This window comes from Belonocnema kinseyi, chromosome 1, assembly GCF_010883055.1.
Source record: "Belonocnema kinseyi isolate 2016_QV_RU_SX_M_011 chromosome 1, B_treatae_v1, whole genome shotgun sequence".
NCBI lineage: Eukaryota > Metazoa > Arthropoda > Insecta > Hymenoptera > Cynipidae > Belonocnema > Belonocnema kinseyi.
Window position 1 is genome coordinate 134201862 of NC_046657.1, and position 18815 is coordinate 134220676.

The 18815-nt window shown below is 30.9% G+C and overlaps 1 protein-coding gene across 1 annotated transcript in view; it reads right to left on the reverse strand.

The window, feature by feature from the left end:
* The window catches only part of LOC117166891 (myosin regulatory light chain 2-like), a 144914-nt gene that overhangs the window by 31125 nt on the left and 94974 nt on the right, over window positions 1-18815 (reverse strand). Inside the window, exon 4 of the mRNA XM_033351331.1 lies at window positions 14921-14996. Within this exon, the coding sequence (XP_033207222.1) occupies window positions 14921-14996 (76 nt within the window). The remainder of the gene's footprint in view (window positions 1-14920; window positions 14997-18815) is intronic.

The window sequence follows — 18815 nt, forward strand, 5'->3', positions numbered from 1 at the left end:
GGAGACACTGAGAGGATGGAAGGAAAGTACATGATTTGGTGCAAAAGAAGGGAATAGAGAAAGAGAAGGCAGAAGGAAAGGAGAGAATCAGAGAGTCAAGGTCTAGTATACATTATTAACACACCTTTTCAAAGATCTCATAGAATAGATTTATTGCATGAAAATAGCCGTTTAGATATGTAAATGGACACTTAAAGGGGAACTCAGGTATAGCAAACTAGCGGATTAGATATAAGGAGTGAATGGATGTTAATTTTTAAGAGGTAGTTGTAAAAAAAATCTGTAAAAAATGGAAGTGTAAGCAAGTCAATTTTGTAAGGCCTGTAGGCCTTATTTCATTTTTTATCTCCTGCAAAATATTTTTCTTTTACTTCCCGTCACTTGGATTAACTGCACAGAGGTATATGAAAGAAAATTTTTTTGCTTGAAAAAGTAGTTGGTATAAACAAATTGTATTAAAAAATATGCTCTAATATTGCTTATTTTCATCATTATGGCGGTACGTGGCCACTAAAACTTAAGATTTAATGTTATTAATTAACCTACAAACAAATATGCATCACAGATATTAATAAGCAGAAGCAAATCGATTTTCCTTCTACACTTGGAGTACTTATATTAACAAAGTTTTTTTCTGAAAAAAATGCCGATATGAATTTATATTCTTTTATTTATTTAGGAAATTGTTATTCATTGTTATTGTTATTTATTAAATTATATAAATAAATTCTCGCATGAGGCTTTTTTAAGCCAGAAAAACTCAACTAATTTTGCTATCATTGGTATCTGTTTATTTAATACAAAAATTATTTGAACAAATGCATATTTTAGGCATTTTGAGGAAAATGAAAACGTTTTTTCTTGTACAAAGTGTGGCTATTAAATAACCGTAAAGTGATCTCGAATAGAAATTTACTATTAATAATCGCTCACAGGTCATATTTCTGAACAGATTTTAAAGTTTTTTTTTAGAAATTCTCAGCAATAAATTTAAAAAAAGAAATGTTGTTTGCTGTATTTTAATTTTTTTCACCTGCATTCATAGACCATAATTAATACTAATAATATTGAACTTAGTATACTTTTCTAACAAAAAATAATTCACAATTGTCTTTAAAGCCATTTAATTGTATACTTCAAACTTTATCAAACATAAGTGAGGTGGAATAAGGCACAAAATAATAAAACTCAGTAATTTAAATAACTAAAAAACACTTTTAATAAAGAGTAAGCAGAGCGAGCTTCACATAGTTTGAGACACGGAAACAAACTGAGGTTTCGATGACGAATTCATCGCCGTCCTGGGTCTGGCATCGCAACAGGGCACGTACCCGTCCCGACACGCAGATCTCAGAGCCTTTATCATTTGCTTATACTATCAACGAAAAAACGCCAAACGAAATACGTGACATAAACAGAGCGGCATAAAGGATAAGAAATGAAATGAGTGCCGGCTCGAAATGTTCAATAATGTTCTCTGAAACTATAACCAGAAATAGTTGAAAATAATGATTAAAAATAGCTAGGAAGGTGGTCGCTACAATGAGCAATATAGATTGTTCATAACAATTTAATCAATTTAATTAAACAAGTATCCGAATTTGCCGTTCCCTCGTAGAAAAAAAGTTTTTCTTTTCTTCAATTATATTTGAGTGAGTTTATCAATACAAAAGAAAGCGTAGTATATTCCAAGGAGGTTCTGACAATCCTTTATTAACGTGTAAGAAAAAGAAGTCCGCGAATGTCAAAAAACAGCTCATGGATGCTTCACCAAGATAACGCGGCAGCACACAAAGCGATGCCTATCCAGCAGTTTTTGGCAAAAAATTCCTGTGTTGCAAAACCATGGTGTTCGCCTGATCCAGACCCAAGTGAATTTTTCCTCTTCCCAAAGCTCAGTTATATGCTAAAAGGAAGCGAATTCTAGTCCGTTGATGCAATAAAGAAAAAAGAGATGCAGCTCATGTACGACCTCACAAATGAGGACCATCAACATTACTTTCAATAGTAGATAATTCGTATAAAACGGTGTAGGGGTCGCGAAGATGAATACTTTGAAGGGGATAATATATCCATTGAGTAATTTCAATGTGAAACAAAAATTAAAAGCATCAATTCAGTTATTTAGTAGCCACACCTCCTATTATTTTTACATTCTCATTCATGAGAGTGTAATGTAATCGTCAAAATTTTCGATTTTTTCTTTTTAACGGATCTTTACGTTTCGGCACTCACAGAATCCAAAAATCATAAAATTTTATCGGTGCCTGTCAGTCTGCCTGTATATCTGTCTGTACGTCTGCATGTATGGTTACCTGAATGTTGTAGCCACGCTTACTTTTGAAGGATTTGTCCAATCAAGTCAGCCTTTGATACACTCCTTAAGGTTCCCAAAATAAAGGCTAAGTTCTTTAAGCAGATATATCCAACCAAAATAAAAAAATTTAGAGCATTTTCAAAATTTGAAAAAAAATTCTTAAATAAAAATTTTTTGCCAAGTTTCTTATAGATAGGTAGAAGATTTGAAAATTATCCAAATAACATTTTTAATTTCGATGAAAATTAGAAAAGCAATATACATTTGAAAATGTTCAGAAAAGTAAAAAATAAATATTTTTCTAAAAGCTTAGAAAAATTCATTTTAATTCATCACTGGATATTAAATATATTTAACAACTATGACCGTCAAATTTTTCGATTAGACAAAAATTCAAAAAGTTTGAGCTTTTTCAAAATTGAAATTAAATTTTTTTATGAGTTTTAGAAATTGTTGTCAAATTTTCTGATACGCGTCGAAAAGAATTGCAAATTATCCTAATGACATTTTTAAATTCGATAAAACTTTAAAAAGTTATTTGCTTTTCAACATTTTGAAAATTTTCTAAAAAAGGGAAAAAATGTTAATAGGTTTAGAAATATCAATCCAAATTTCTACTTGATGTAAAAAATATTTTTTTCGAAACTATTATCATGACATTTTTTAATTAGACGAAAGTTCCAAAAGTTGGATCACTTTCAAAAATATGCAATTTCGATTTTTTAATAGATCCATAAGTTTAAAACGTTATTTCTAGTAGATTTTAACAAGATTTACAAATTATCTTGAAGAAGTTTTTCAACTGAAGACGAATTATCGAACGTAAAGCGCGAGTTTCGTAATGAGAATGTAATCGTCAAAGCAGCAGGTGCTTCGAGAAACTTCTTTAAAATCAAATCGAAAAAAATGCAGTTACAATATATGGCTGTAATTACTCAGAAGTTTAAACCACAGTTTTCGATTTAAGTTATAGTATTTACAATATTTGAAAAAATTAAATTAACGTGTACGCGTTAAACGTACGAAAACGAGCGCGAGACCGTACCCGCGCGCCGTAGGCGCGCTCAAACTTGGCGCAAGCAGCGCGCAATGAGAATGCGCCCGCGCAGGGGGCATATTTTATATATATATATATATTGACAATGAACTGTCTAGATGAAATTTTTGTATGCCTTAATATTTTACAAGATTTTGTAATAAAATGGCACGATATTAGGTGCGCGCATGCGTAAATCATGAGCGCAAATCATGAGAAAAATAGCACACGTGGTGGGAGAGCCACAATTAGTGTGCGTGTCGTACGTGTGCTGGCGCTTTAAAGAGATTTATGGGACTTGTACTGTATAAGAATACAAGAATACCTCTATTGTTCTGTTATCTCAACATAAATACGATGAAATTTTTTTTTGTCCAAAAATGTCTAAAATATACTTTTGTAAATCTAATTTTTTTATAAAACAAACTAAAACATTAATGAATAGCAAACTTTTTCAGAAGACATTATTTTTTAAATAATTTGTTTACAAAATAAAAAATGAATGCATAGCACAGTGGCTGTGTAATGGGAGGTGACAGGATCCGACGAAATCACGAAATCAGGCCGGCAAAACCCTTGCGTGTCTTGAGGACACAAAGCAACCCAAGAATGATAGTTTTCTGCATCCATCTGGACAGTGCGTTGGAATACTTTTCGCACGCGGGTATGGCTTTAAAGTTACGAACCAGTGATAGCTTCTTATTTCCGAGAGCACCGATCACAAGGAAAATTACTTCAACCGATTATTTCGGGTACAGTTGTTACAGCCACCGTTTGAGGTGCTATCATCTATATATTTAAAAAGAAGGTTTAAATAACTACCGCAGGGCCCACTGGGAGGAATCGACATCTAAAAATGATACCGGCTCCCAGTACAACCGCGGTAAATCACATCTAGGGCCACGTCTCATAACCGTGAGATGGGTGGTCACAGGACACATGGAAATTACAACGACAGGCCGGCAAAACCCTCGTGTGTCTTGAGGACACGAAGCGACCCAACCGTGACAGCTATCTGCATACATGTCGCAAGTGCCTCAACATATTTTTGGCACGTGACACAGTGGTCAAAAATAGTAAAAAGGTGGTCAAAATTAGCAAGATTATTTTTTTTCAAGGGCTTGTTACTTATAGATACTTCTCAGTAGAATAAATGTAATTTATTGCTACATTAATTCTTCTTGCCCTAATATGTTTTGATGAATATTCAAAATGTTTCACTGAGTTCCACCAAGATATTTCGTTTGGGATAATGGTTAGGCTTTTTCCTATTACGCACCAAAAAATCAGCTTCAGATATCTGCGGTCTTAAGTTTAATCTCAATTTTTATTTTAAGATGCATATAAGTACATAACCTCACAAGGTGAAAACTTCAATCCCCTGTAAATTGACAACCGTTTTGCTTAATTAATATAGGTTTATCAGGGCTATAATTCATCTAAGTTTCAACCAGGTGGAAAAAAACAATAATTTTAGGCAGGTATACTTGACGTATTATGATATGTCCCATATGTTTATTAAAAACAAGTTGTTTGACCTTATATTCATGCGAACCTAACCTAATCTTAACTTAAACTTACGACTACGAAACGGTGAACTGTCGCTTTGCTATGTTTACTTATTCTTTATTATCGTGAACAAAAATTTTTTATTAAAACATATTGCCGGTACATTTTTTGGAAGCTGCACCTGACAATAAGACTTTCTCAGTTACCAAAATGATATTTTCGATCACTTGAAATCTGAATTACCTCGAAGCGAAAAAAATGCATTTCGACAGTATAGAAAAAAATATATTTATGAAAAGCTGGGAATTGTCTATGAGATGCCAAACGCCATGAAAAGAAATATCAAAGTATTTCTCACTAAAATCTCAAAAATGGCAGGATGCTAGTCGGAAGGAGAGTGTATTTGTGCAAAAAAACATGATTGGCTCGGTGCTGACGTGACTCCTGATGACGAGGATCAAGAAATTTGCACACGTTCTAAATTAAAAACGTGCGTAGTTCAGAAAAATATGATTGTATGCAAGTCATACTCTATGTTGATGATTAACTTGTGTGACAATTTACCAACATTGAGTTTCTTTCAGATATTTGTATAGGATGTCCACTACTACATGAAATGTTTGTCCAGTTTTCTAATATTTATCCAGTTACTCTAAAACTTTAGATAACTTACACTCGAAAGAAATGTTTATAAATTAGTATACGTTCAAATAACTTTCAAGATTATAATAAATTAATGACGTGTAGATGTATGTACTTCATGTAAAAATATTCTTTTTTATCACGAAGTTAACAATAAAAAGGTATTTCCATAACTGTATTAAATTCAGTTGATTTTTCCGTGAATTACAATTTTTCATTTTTAGAAAATTATACTGTTAAAGTTTAGATGATGGACTTCAATGAGAATTTAAATTTAAATATAATTTCAATTTCGTTTTCCCCCTATACAATACTCATAATTATTCAATTAATTTACAATAATTAAAGTTGAATTTGGCATATAATTATTCTTTATTTATAAAATATTTCTGGATCATCCCTAGCGGACCGAAGGAACCGAATGGATTCTACAAAGTACCCGTAAAGACCCCATTGGGTCCCCATTCTGTTCCTTTTTAAAAAACACAAAAAAAAGCAAGATCTACTTTTAAACTGTTGAAATTCGAAAGCTACGTTAAATCTTCTATTAGAAACTCACGGAGTAAACGCAATACTTTTTCTTGCAGCGTTAAAAAAATTTTTAAATGCCATTAACTTCTGCTGAGGGTGACTTCAAGCCCATCCATAATAGCTCAAGTAGTATGTTGCGCGTGAAGTTGAAAAATAAAATTCTGTCTCACTTGCATCTGCACTATAGAAATCCGCGTAAATTACCTGGAGTAATTTACGTACCCAACAGTGTCTCCAGAACGTGAGATTTTTCGGCCCCCACCACTCTCCCATCAGGGAGCGACACATTCAAACGTAGCGTGTCGATGAGTCGGCCGTGCTACATGTTGTGTAGACCAGCCTTCTGTAGAGCCGAAAATGCACGAGCACGATCCCGAGTCCCCCCAACTTCACGATTCGTTTTCGGTGGCTAACTAGCTATTTGGAGGAGTTTTAAGTAAACTGAATTTCGCAGGGTGTCAAGAGAATGAAAGTTCAGGCAATTTACTGCGCAATTTTGTTGCACATTTAAAAAAAAATTATTTTAGTTAAAAAAATGACCTTTCAAATTTGCCTAAGTTTAAGAGATATTCAGCAATTTTGAAACGATTAGAAAACAGTTAAAATTTGTAAAGATGTTGTTAAAGAATTTTGTAAGGTTTCACGAAAATGAAGAAAATTCTTTGAGATTTCTACGAATAATTACTATAATTTCTTATTTTGAAAAAATAATTTTAAAAAATTCCAATACATTTCAAACTATGTGTAAAATTCTCCATAAAGAATCTGAAGATTTTAAGGCAATGTTTTACATTTTGCTGAATTTCAAAGAAAATCAGGACAAATTTAAATAGTTTTTAATGATTAGAAGGCTTAGAAGGTCCGACAAAATCAGAAACAGAACTTTTTATTTAAAAAAAACGTACTTAATGAGAATATTAAAAAAGGTTTTTAAACACGTGAAAGGATATCCTAAAATTAAAAAGAAGACTGTAGAAGATTTTAAAGCAAAATCAGAAACTTAGATTTTTTAAGAATTCAAACAAAAACTTTAGAAACTTTAAAGGAATTCCGAAAGATTTCAAGGAGGTAAAACTGTTTTTCTTAAAATTCCTGGAAATAATTGAGAAGATTATGAATCAATTTTTTCACATCTTGAATTAAGGAACATAATTCTTATTAGGCCTTCTCGTGAAATGTTGTTACACAATATTTTACAATATATGTTGCTTTAAAAATCTAATTTCAAATTTGAGAGAGTTTAAGAGATTTTCAGAAATTTTGAAAGGATACAAAAATAATAAAAACTTGTAAAGGGTTTTCAAGAATTTGGTAAGTTTTCATGAATATGAAAAAAAAAATATTTTAGGTTCCTAGAAATAATTAAAATAATTTTTTATTTCAAAAAATAAATTTTATAGGAGATTAATTTAAACATTTCAAAACATTCAAAAAGAGGTCAAAAATTGTCAAAGTATCTGAAAAAGTTTAAAGGCCATTTTTTTTAATTTTGAAAAATAAAAAAATCAGGAAAAATTTGAATAATTTTTAAAGATTATAAAACTTGAGAAGATTAGAAAAAAAGAGTCATTTTCCTAATTATCGAGTAAACATTTTGAATGATTTTTTATTTTGAAAAATGTGCTTTAAAAGAAAATTAAAGAAGATTTTTAAACACATCAAACAATTTCCTAAAATTTCGAAAGAGCGTAGAAAGTTTTAAAATCAACATTTTTTAAATCGATAACATCACAAATTTATAACAAATGTAAATAATCGAATAAATTCAATAAATATTGAGTAGAATTGATGAGATTAAAAAATAATTTAAGCTTCAGAAGAGTTTTAGAAACGTCGGATAAACTGATTTAAAAAACTTAAAAACTTAAAAATTCTTGTAGAAGAATAAGAAAGATGCGCCTGGAAATTGTGTGCAATTATCAGTCTTTAAAATTAAAATGATTTTTTTTAATTACTTTCAGCACATTTCTTTTCTAGCAGAATTCCCGCTTTTAATCGCAAGAGGTTCAATTATTTTCAATCAGATTCAGTAATTACACAAATTGTAGTATTTAAATACACTTAAAATGTAAGATTTTTCATATTAAATTTTGATAAGATATAATAGATTTGTATGTAAAATGGAAAAATAATATTAAAAAGTCGATAAACGAAGGAGTTTCAGATAATGAAAGATAATGAAAGAAACTCCTTGGGGAAAAATGTAAATAATTGTTTTGGAATGAATTCTAACAGAAAATTGAAAAAAGATTACGAAATTTTTTTTATTAATTTATAAAATGTTTAAAAAGTACGTAAAATATTTTGAAACAAAATGTCCTAATTTTTCCATATCACTTTACTTTAGAAAAATTAAGGAACATAATTCTTTCAAATTTGAGTAAGTTTAAGAGATATTCCAAAATTTTGAAACGATTCGAAAATAATTAAAACTTGTAAAGATTTTTAAAGGAATAATTAGCATAATTTTTTATTTCGAACAATTAATTTAAAAATATTATTTTCAAACATTTAAAAACATTGCAAAAGATTTCAAATATTCTTAAAGCATCTGAAAAACTTTAAAGGAATTTTTTTAATTTTGCAGAATTAAAAAAAATGAGGAAATTCTGAATAATTTTTAAAGATTAGAGATTGGAAGTTCTGACAAGATTAGAAAAAAATAATAATCAAGTAAATTCAGGAAGTATTTGGTAGACTTGGTGAGATTTAAACAAAATTTAAACCTAAGAAGTGTTTTAGAAACGCAAGGTAAACTTTAGGAACTTTAAAAGTATCTCGAAAGGTTTAAGGAGAATAAACAAAGTTTCTTCAAATGCTTGGGAAAATTTAGAAGATAATAAAAAAAATTTTTTCTACATTTTGAATGATTTTTTTTAATTTGCGATAAAAACTCAAGAGAGTTACCAATTTCTTGTAGAATTTAAAATATTTTAAATAGATAATAAATTTTCCTAATATTTTTTAAAATCCTATAAATTAAAAATAAAAATTCTTCAAAATCTCCTAGCATCTTTTCTGACACATCTGATATAGTCGAAAATCTTTTTTTTTAATTTTCTTCAGAATTTTATAATAATTATTTACATATAAATTTTTAAACAAACAGATAATACTTATTTTCTTGTATATGAAATCTTTACAAAATCTTTAATGCCTTAAAATACTTATCTCAAAATTACAAAATTTAGCTTTTAAAATTTTATTTTAATTGTGAAATAATTGTGATTGGAAATCGATTGTAAATAATTGTAAAATAAATCCAATAAAATTTATTTTAAATTATTTTTCCTTGATTCTGGCCGAGGGTCATACATGGTATAAAAAGCCGTAGTGAAATTTCAAATAAAAACTGTACTCTCGATACATTAATTTTTTAAATTAAAAATAATAATAATACTCTTATAAATATGGCCAAAATTTATTTGAATATGATACACATTGATTTTTATTTGAAATATTCCTGTAAATAGCTGGTGTTTTACAAATTTTAGAATATTTGTGTACCATGTTTGGCCTTAGGGAATATATTTCAGGAATAAAATTGTAAAAATATATCCATTAGTTAGTAAAAGACTTATGAAGAATCGCCTTTCAAATATATCTAAATATGAATAATATGAATATGAAAAATATGAATATATCTAAATATGAATTTACTGGATTATTTACGTTTTTTAAAATCTTTAATCTTATCAAATTAAACCAATTTGCTTTAAAATCTTCTACACTCTTCTTTTATATTTTAGTAAATCGTTTGATGTGTTTCAAAATCTTTTTGAATTTTTTTAAAGTACATTTTTTTAAATAAAAATTATAAACAATTTTCAAACGGTTATTAGAAAAATAATTGTTTTTTTTTTCAGACCTTCTAATCTTCTAATCTTTAAGAATTATTTCATTTTTTCCTGTTTTTTTTGCAAGTTTTAATTATTTTTTAATAGTTTCGAAATTTCTGGAAATCTCTTATACTTACTCAAATTTGAAACCAAATTTTACAAACAAACATAAACATAACAAAAAATGGTACAACAAAATTGCGCAAAAGGGCTAAATAAGAATTAAATTCTTTATTTTTTTTTAAATTATATAATATGGCAAAATTACGAAATAATGTTAAAAAATTATGATCTGTTTTTAGTTTTCTCTCAGAATTCATTCCATTCCATTTTTAGTTGAAAAATAATGTTTTAATTAAAAATACAATTATATGTTTAAAAATTGAACTATTCTGTTGTAAATTCGATTGTGTGTGCGTGTTTTAAAACATTTTTCAGTTGAAAAATCATTTCCCTATCGAAAGTTAAACTATTTTGAAATTGAAAATTTTTAAAATACCTGTTTTGGTTGATAATTTAACTGTTTTCTTAAAAAATCGATTTTTTTATTGTTGAAAAAACATTTTCTTATAATAAAAATGTAACTGTATCATTTTTAGTTGAATTTTTTTAGTAGGAAATTGACCTTTCTCAGTCAAAAATTCTTCTTTTATGGTAGAAAATTATTCTTCTTGTTTAAAAATTCATCTATTTTAATAAAAAATTCATTTCTTTGGATGAAAATCCATTTTTTGGTGAAACTTCTTTTATTTTGGTATAAAATGGTTAAAAGCTCATCTATTTTTTTTTAAATTTATCTATTTTGTTCACAAAAATTTTTTTTGTTTTAAAATTCATTTCGAAAATTTTGAATTTCTGTTTTCGGTAGAAAGTTATTGGGTTGAAAATTAAATTATTTGTTTGCAAATTTAATTTTTGGCTTGGAAAATTAAAAATTTTGTGGAAACTTTAATTTTTTGTAGTTGATAATTACTTTTCAACTGAAAATTTTCCTGTTCAATTTTTCGTTGAAACATTATAATTTTAGTTGAAAATTAATTTCTTTCGTTGAAAATTCTATTTTTTATCTGAAAATTTAACTAGTCCATTTTTGATTGAATACTTATTGTTTTAGTTTAAAATTCGTTTCTATAGATGAAAATTGATCAATTTTGTTGACACTTTTTTTTCCTAAAAAATTTTCTTTTTAGTTATAAATTTATCTTCTTTGTTCGTGAATTATTCTTCTTTGAAAATTTATTTGCTTTATATAAAAAATTAATTTCTTTGTTGAAAATTCGCATTCATTTTGGTTTAAAATTAAATTTTTACAACTGCAAGCTTCAGTATAAACTACAATGTTTAAGTCGAAAAATGTATTCTTAAAAGTAATTTCTTACGTTGAAAATTGAACTATTTTGTCGAAAATTTGTTTTTTATTTGTGAAAAATCAATTGTTTACTAAAATTATGACTAAGGCATGCAGAACAAAATTTGAAACATTTTAGACCCAGAAGTCTTGTCTTCTATATCTATTTACATAAAGTCCATTATATTTGCCTCTTCGCAATAAGCATAATGGTTATAAGGTAACTCAGGATTTCAAAACCTGAATAGATTTGAGGAGCAGCTGGATCGTCATTCGTGAAGTCGGGAGAGCTCGGGTTCCTGCTCGTGCATTTTCGGCTTTACACGAGGCTGGGCTTCGCAGCATTTAACAGAGTCAACTCACCGACACGCTACGTTTGAATTTGTCGCTCCTAGATGGGAGACTGGTGGGGGCCGAAAAATTCCACGTTCTGGAGACTCTGGTACCCAACCCTGCTCTCCGAGCGTTCAGCAGGACAGGGTCGCGACGAACACCTTAAGAGCAACAAAGATGGTAATACAGCACTCTTAGGGCTGCATTATGTCTGTAAAGATACGTCGTTACCGCGTGGGTGGAACAACCAGATAATATGTTTTTAAACTACTCAGCGTGTGCATGACACGCTCTGCAATTATTACTGGGAACTTTTTGACATAAAATGCATTCACAGTATACTATGGTGAAAATGACACCGTCCAGACATGCGAAAATGAAACCCACTGCATCTGTATTAAGCCCTGATGATCTGAAAAAATCAAAAGTTTTTTCTTTTGACAAAGACTTTTCTTCTACATTTCTGTGAAAGATTCCGTGCATTTTCTTGTCAACTAGAATTTAGCGGAATTTTGCAAGCTCTGCTTGATTTACTTCGGCTTTGAGAAGTACAGTAGAAGTCCGATAACTTGCCGTCCGATAAGTGTACACTCCCCTTAAAACGTCATCACACGTACGGCACGTATACTAATTGTGGTTCTCCCACTACGTGTGCTATTTTGCTAATGATTGGCGCCCATGATTTACGCATGTGCGCACCTAATATCGTGCTACTAGAGGGGGCATCCGAAAAGTCCACAATTCCTGGAATTTTCCGCCCCTACAGCCCCGAAGTTGGAAAGTTATCCGACTTGTACTAGATTTATCTGGATGAAGTGATGCACTTTTCTCACGTCTCACGTTAAATTACAGGCCGAGGGTCGCGGCCGCCTTCTCCGCGGCTTTGTAAAGGAATGCTGCTTTGCTTCTCATCTCGTGATTTCTGACCTTATATGGAGAGGATCTTTGCCATTTGCAACGATGTAAGCTGTTCTTAGAACAGTTCGATTATAAAGATGTATAATCGCGGAACAGATGAATTAAAACGAAAGCTCGTATGCATATGTATGATCTTATTTGTGGCGATATTAAGGGCCGCAAGCTCATTCTTCGTCCATTGGTCCACCCCAAACGAGTAGAGTAAAACCGGGACGGCATACATGCCTGTATCTGCTTACAAAAAACTCCTTCATTGATGTTACATCCTGAATGCCAGTGTCAAGATGTCCGATAACACTTATTTACACAAGCGCAGAATCATTGGGAACGTCAATAATCTTTTCTTTCTTCAGATGAATTTTGGCACACTTGTCCTATCCAAAGTGTATACCAATCTCTCTTGTGATCCTACGTTACACACCAAGTTGAGAAACATTTACATTTTTCTTAGTTACATTGATAACTGAGAATACTTGAATGCCTAATTTCATATCACGCGTTTGAGTAAATTGAAAATTTAATTTTTAAATTATATTTAACTTTAGAAGAAGCAATTAGAAGCAATTTAGGACCCTGTTTAATTTATTTTGAGATGTCTGTTTCTTTAAGGTCGTTGTGCAAATTTATTTTCAAAATTATTTATTTCGATAAAAAATGGGCTATATATAATAATAATATATAACATACTATCATATAATGTGTATCATATAATCAATTTCTCACTTACTTGGCCTTTCCGAGTTTTAGTTTAGTTTTGTTTATTGATAGATAATGCCTTGATACCTAATTTTAGTATAGAACAACTGTAATTACAAGAAATGTTAATTAAGAAATGAAATTAGAATTATGTATAAAATATAATTAAGTCTTGTGTACAAATATTTATAAAAAGTGTTTGAATCGAATTATTGTCAATCATATGACACAAATTTTAAACTTTAGCGCCTTTGATATCTGTAGATTAGATTATGTTAGTTGTCTTTCATTTATTTTGTATGAAGGGTTAAACTATGTAAAAAGCATATGAAAAACAAGTGACTTGTAAAAACACATAAACGCCATTATTGCTTGTCATATTGAAATGGAAGTTTCTAATGTGTCCACTAAGGGTTTTCATTTTTCTTTTACCTTCTTCCCCTATTTCTTCACAAACACACACACACTTAGTTTGTGGTGGGAGGTGCCAAAAGTTTAAAGTGGGTTTTGAACCACCAAGAGCAACAGATTTTAGCACATAGGAAACCTTTTTCTCTAGAGGTACTGGTCCTACGACCATCCGGAGATGAACAGCTCCCTTACTAGGCTAGTCTGTCGTGCAAATGAAAATAAGCGTATCTGCAATTTTTGTTGAAATTGAGATAGCGTCATCAGTAGGTTTATGATACTTCCCGTACTCAAATATTTAAGAGAGAAACAAAAATTGTTAATGAAGTGTAGTTAATTTTCAAGAAATAATTTACCGTATCTGCGGGCAGCAGAGACTATGCAAATGGGAAAAAGCGCAACTGGCAGGTGGGAGTCCGCGTCGTGCTGCGCATGGGCGGCGTTCAGTTCGTGCGTTCTTTTAAAGTAGAAATATAATTAATATTCATTGAAATTTAATTGGCTTTGACTTATTGCAGCGATAAAAAATTAATAACCTTCATAGTAACTTTGAATATATGTTTAATTATTCATTTCATAAGATAAGTGAAGACTTCTAAAAAAATGTGACGAGGTTTTGAAATGATTGCTTTAGGTTGCATTTTGTGAGATAACGAAAGACTTAAGAAGAAAATGTGATCATATCGTTTAAGTATCGCTTTAAATGTTATTTTAATGCTATAACTACATAATTTAACATGAAATGTAATCAGCTTGTTTGAGTATCAGATTGCATAAGTAAGAAATAGAATCTTTGCCAGACAATAGTGTTCCCTTTTTAGCCACATTAATCATAATTCATTCGCTTCATTAAGTTATAAAATACCATTCAGGTACATATTAAAAAATAGTAGATGCATATAATAATAATAGTAAATGTAGTAATTAAGAAGTTCAGAAATTCTTTTTTAAAATAAATTAGTACAACATTAGAGTTATAATGAGTGATATGAAATTAGAATTACTCTAAAGACTAATAAACATAATTTTATACATTGATCAATAAATTTATCTTCATATGCAGAATCTTTGACATTTTATTTGTGTTTCCTGCTGATAGTGAGTTCCAACGTACAGTTGGCTACTCTGCAGATACGCTTATTTTCATTTGCACGGCATTAGTGTTCACCGCATGGGCCTCCAGGGCTCTTCCAGAGTGTGAGACTGAATCAAACCCGCAAGCCGACAGAGTTGGTCCAAAGCCTACGCTTTAGCCCCCACGACCATCGACCCACTTTTATTACTTGTTATATGAAAAATTATTATAAAAATATTCTGATATGATTGTAGTAAGAAAATAATACCTGTCACCATCGATTTTCCCGTTTCCATCATCAAAACTTTTGAAAGCTTCAATAACAACTTCATCATCATCAGCACCTGAAAATTATAAATATTTATTCAAGCATCTCCAAAGAAATTATAATTTAAAAGCATTTTAGTTATGTTTTAACGCAGTAATACAATAATTAATTTCGTCCATCGCATCTAAAAATCATAAATATTTATATGTGAAACATCTATTTCCCAATTATTATGTACATATATTTTAGGATTGGTTTAATTGAATTGTATAAGCATTAATTTCTTTTATTGTTCTTTAGTTAATTGTTATTATGTATGTTATCACATTATTAGAACACACACATAGCGTAGCGTGATGATCATAATTTCACGATTCACGGGGGACTCGTAGATCGGCTGAATCTTGACTTCTGACTATGTGGAACTGACCACTAGACGTTTTTGATTAACCGCAATCTGTCACTTGTTAAATCTACAGTGTATACCGCAATTCTTACTGTGACGAATTTTTTTAACATTTCTATCATAGCTGCATATGATAATAAGCTTTAAGTTAGTACCTGTGATTCCAGTGATAACTCCTTATAATATGTTTCTATTTTTAAAAAGTTAATTATAAAATAGTACTTTTCCCGCAACTGAGTAGTTTTTTCGAAAGCGTGTGGAGTAAAATCAGTAAGCGAGTTAAACTTAGATCTCATAGTTCCACAAAATGCAGGTTATGAAGGCGAAGATGTGACAAATTATACATTTAGGGAAAAAGTTGTCTTGAAACAAGAATCTTTCTCCTGCCTGTTTTTTTTCGAACTAATAAAATATATTTTTCACACAATCAGAATTATTTGGCTGTAAGAGTGGATAAAGTTTGTCGCGAAGGATAATGTTTGCTGCAAAAAGATTCTTCTTGAGGCAAACGTAATTTCTACATTTGATTCTTGAGGCACTATTCAAAATTGCGAATAAAGCAGAACGTGAATAATCGTAAGTTCATGAAGCTGATTCAGGGCGTACGTAATAAAGTATCTATTTTTATTTTTATAATACATTTAGAGTTAAAGATTGAAATAAATTAAAGTAGTATAGTTTAAAAGATTTAATAAGAAGCGATTTGCAACCGTTAGATAATAAATAAATGTTCTTTTCATCTACATGGTAGCTCTGTAGGTAAAATTCTCGTTGCCACCAAAGTGCTTCCTGTTGCAACAAATAATTAATATATTTTTATTCAATAAACAGAAATTGCAGGTTCAAAAGAATGTGTCAACATGCTGTTAAAAAAAAATTCAGACAGAAACCCGAAAATCGCTAGAAGCTTCTTTTAAACGAATTTTTGTAATCAATACTTAAAATCTTGCAGTCTTTAACGGTTCAGAATTGTAATAATTAATATTCAATCAACTTTAGTGTGTTTAAATCTTTCACTCTCAATGAATTAGAGTTCGAGGGATCTAACGTCATGTTAAAGATTTGTTGTCGACAAGGTTTTCCGCATTCAAAATAGAGCTCCTATATAGAGTGGCAAGCCTTGAAAGAAAGTATACTTTCAAGAAGAGAACAGTGTTAATTATATAATTATTTTAAAAGATTGAGTTAAAGTTGTTCAGTGAATAATTTTTATATTCATTGTCTATAACGATTGCAAATGGCTTCATGACAAATATTTAAAACTAAACTAGATTAATGTATTTTATCCAACAGATGCGCGTTAAAAGCGCTTTACGCTACCTATTTTGCGACTTGACAGTTGCAGGTTACAGACCGTCGAATGAAGTCAGTACTGCGGGTACACCTGATTTCCCCAGGTAAATGAAGTAACATTATTTCCCTGAAATCAGGGTTATGGGGTCATCCATAAATTACGTAACACTTTATAAGAATGGGGGGGGGGGTCCAGCGTAGTGTTACATGATGGCGAAAAACTACAGGGAAAAGTCGGAAAAAGCGTCACATTAGGGGGGGGGGGGATCAAAGTGGTCGGGAAATCACGTTACGTAATTACTGTATGGCCCCTATAAGACATGGTGAGTGCACTAAAAATCATGCAAACATTAAAATTTGTTGTACGTCTTTGTACGTCTCACGTATTTACAGAAACCGCCTGCGTCTCACGCTTCGCACTTGCATATGACTCCTCCGAACATCACGCTCGGCGATAAAGGCACGCTTACAATTAAAGCGTCCGCGGACTAAATCTGTTAACTGAAATTTCAGAAATTTTACACGGTGAAGGGAAATCGTTGTTATTTTTGCAATTTTAAATATTTTTTTAAACTGTAAAATATTTGTTGTTCATTTACTATATAAAAATAAAACACGTTAGTTTTATAACACTTGAATCGAAATTGAACGTTATATGACAATTAAAATATATTCATGTGTTATCTACAAGGGGTCCAGCGGTCTAAGCAGACCCGGCGAAACGTAGGCGATCTGTTTTTCTCGCTTCTTGAGAAGCGTGAATGTAAAGGAATGAGCGTAAGCGAAACAGTCGCATGTGGAAAACTGTCATTTTCTTTCTACACCCGAGAAACTTGCTTACTCTAATTCCTTTACCTTCACGCTACTTAAAGAGCGAGAAAGAAGAATTACCTAGTTCCGCTGGGCCTAGGTCTAAACCTGTTATCTGCAGCATTCTGCAGCTGGTTTTCTATTCTTTTACCCGGGCTTTCATTTTGTGCGTTTTTTAAACTGCCGGCAAGTTTTATATGCCGGCTTTACAGTAATCTGTAGACAACAACATCGAAGATGACGTGAAAATATCCACAAAAAACTCTCGACACACACATCCACTTAACTGCACACATGCTGCCATGTGTCTCACTGGCCTATTCTACGAGTAATCTGAGTCGATGTGAGAAAAAAAACGGATTTTCCATAAGATGCTATAAACAGTTACCAGGTTTAGACCGCGGACCTATTATGACTGTTTAAATGCAACTGCACCAACCAGACTAGACATTGATTTTACGTGATATGGACATTTTCAAGAAGCATTGGTTATAAATTTGGCGGTCCCCAACCGTCAGGTGCACAGTGGTCCAGAAACGGATTTTCGCGGACATTTAAGCTAAAGATCGTAATTTTTGGTAGATTTTACAGTTTTAAAAAAGAAAATACTCTGAATGAAATTCCACATAAATCCCTCTTAGCTGAATTTCAATTTTCATTTTGTGTTAAATGTTATATTATTAAACAATTCTGAAAAAATCCGATTTCTCAATATATTATTTTTTATCTTCGTGTAATCCAATAAAGTGCAATAGAAATCAAAACAAATTGATGCACAGATACAAATATCATGAGAATAAATGATCAAAGCACAAATTTCCCTATTATAAACAAATTTTATAAACAAATATACATTTACAGAACTTTTATAGGATTAAATACAACGTCACACAAAAAAAGTGGTCTGTCCGACAGACTACACTAGCATATCTATGTGTTTTTGGTGTCGCTGAATTCGAATTCGGTGTCCAAAGAACCAAGTTGGCTCGTATTTTTCTGAAAAACGAAAAAATAGACGTAATATCGACAAAAACAGCGCTTTTCAGGTATATTTTTGCAAAAAATATATTTTCTCGCCCGGTGGACTCAACCAACATATTTATATGTCTCTTGGGTTGCTGAATGCGAATCTAAGGCCCAAATTGATGAGGAATAGAAGTCGGCAACGCACATTCGTATAATGTAGTAAATGAAACTGACCAAAAACGAAAAACTAAGAATATCCGGATTAAAAAATTTTTACGGAGACATCAAACCGATTCAATATAGTATAATATGGCGAAACCCTCGCTCTTGAAAGTTGTGACGTCATTTAACGAAAAGATGTCCGTATTCCCATGGGACAAACTAAATATCCAAGCCAATAACATACCTTCATTGAACTTC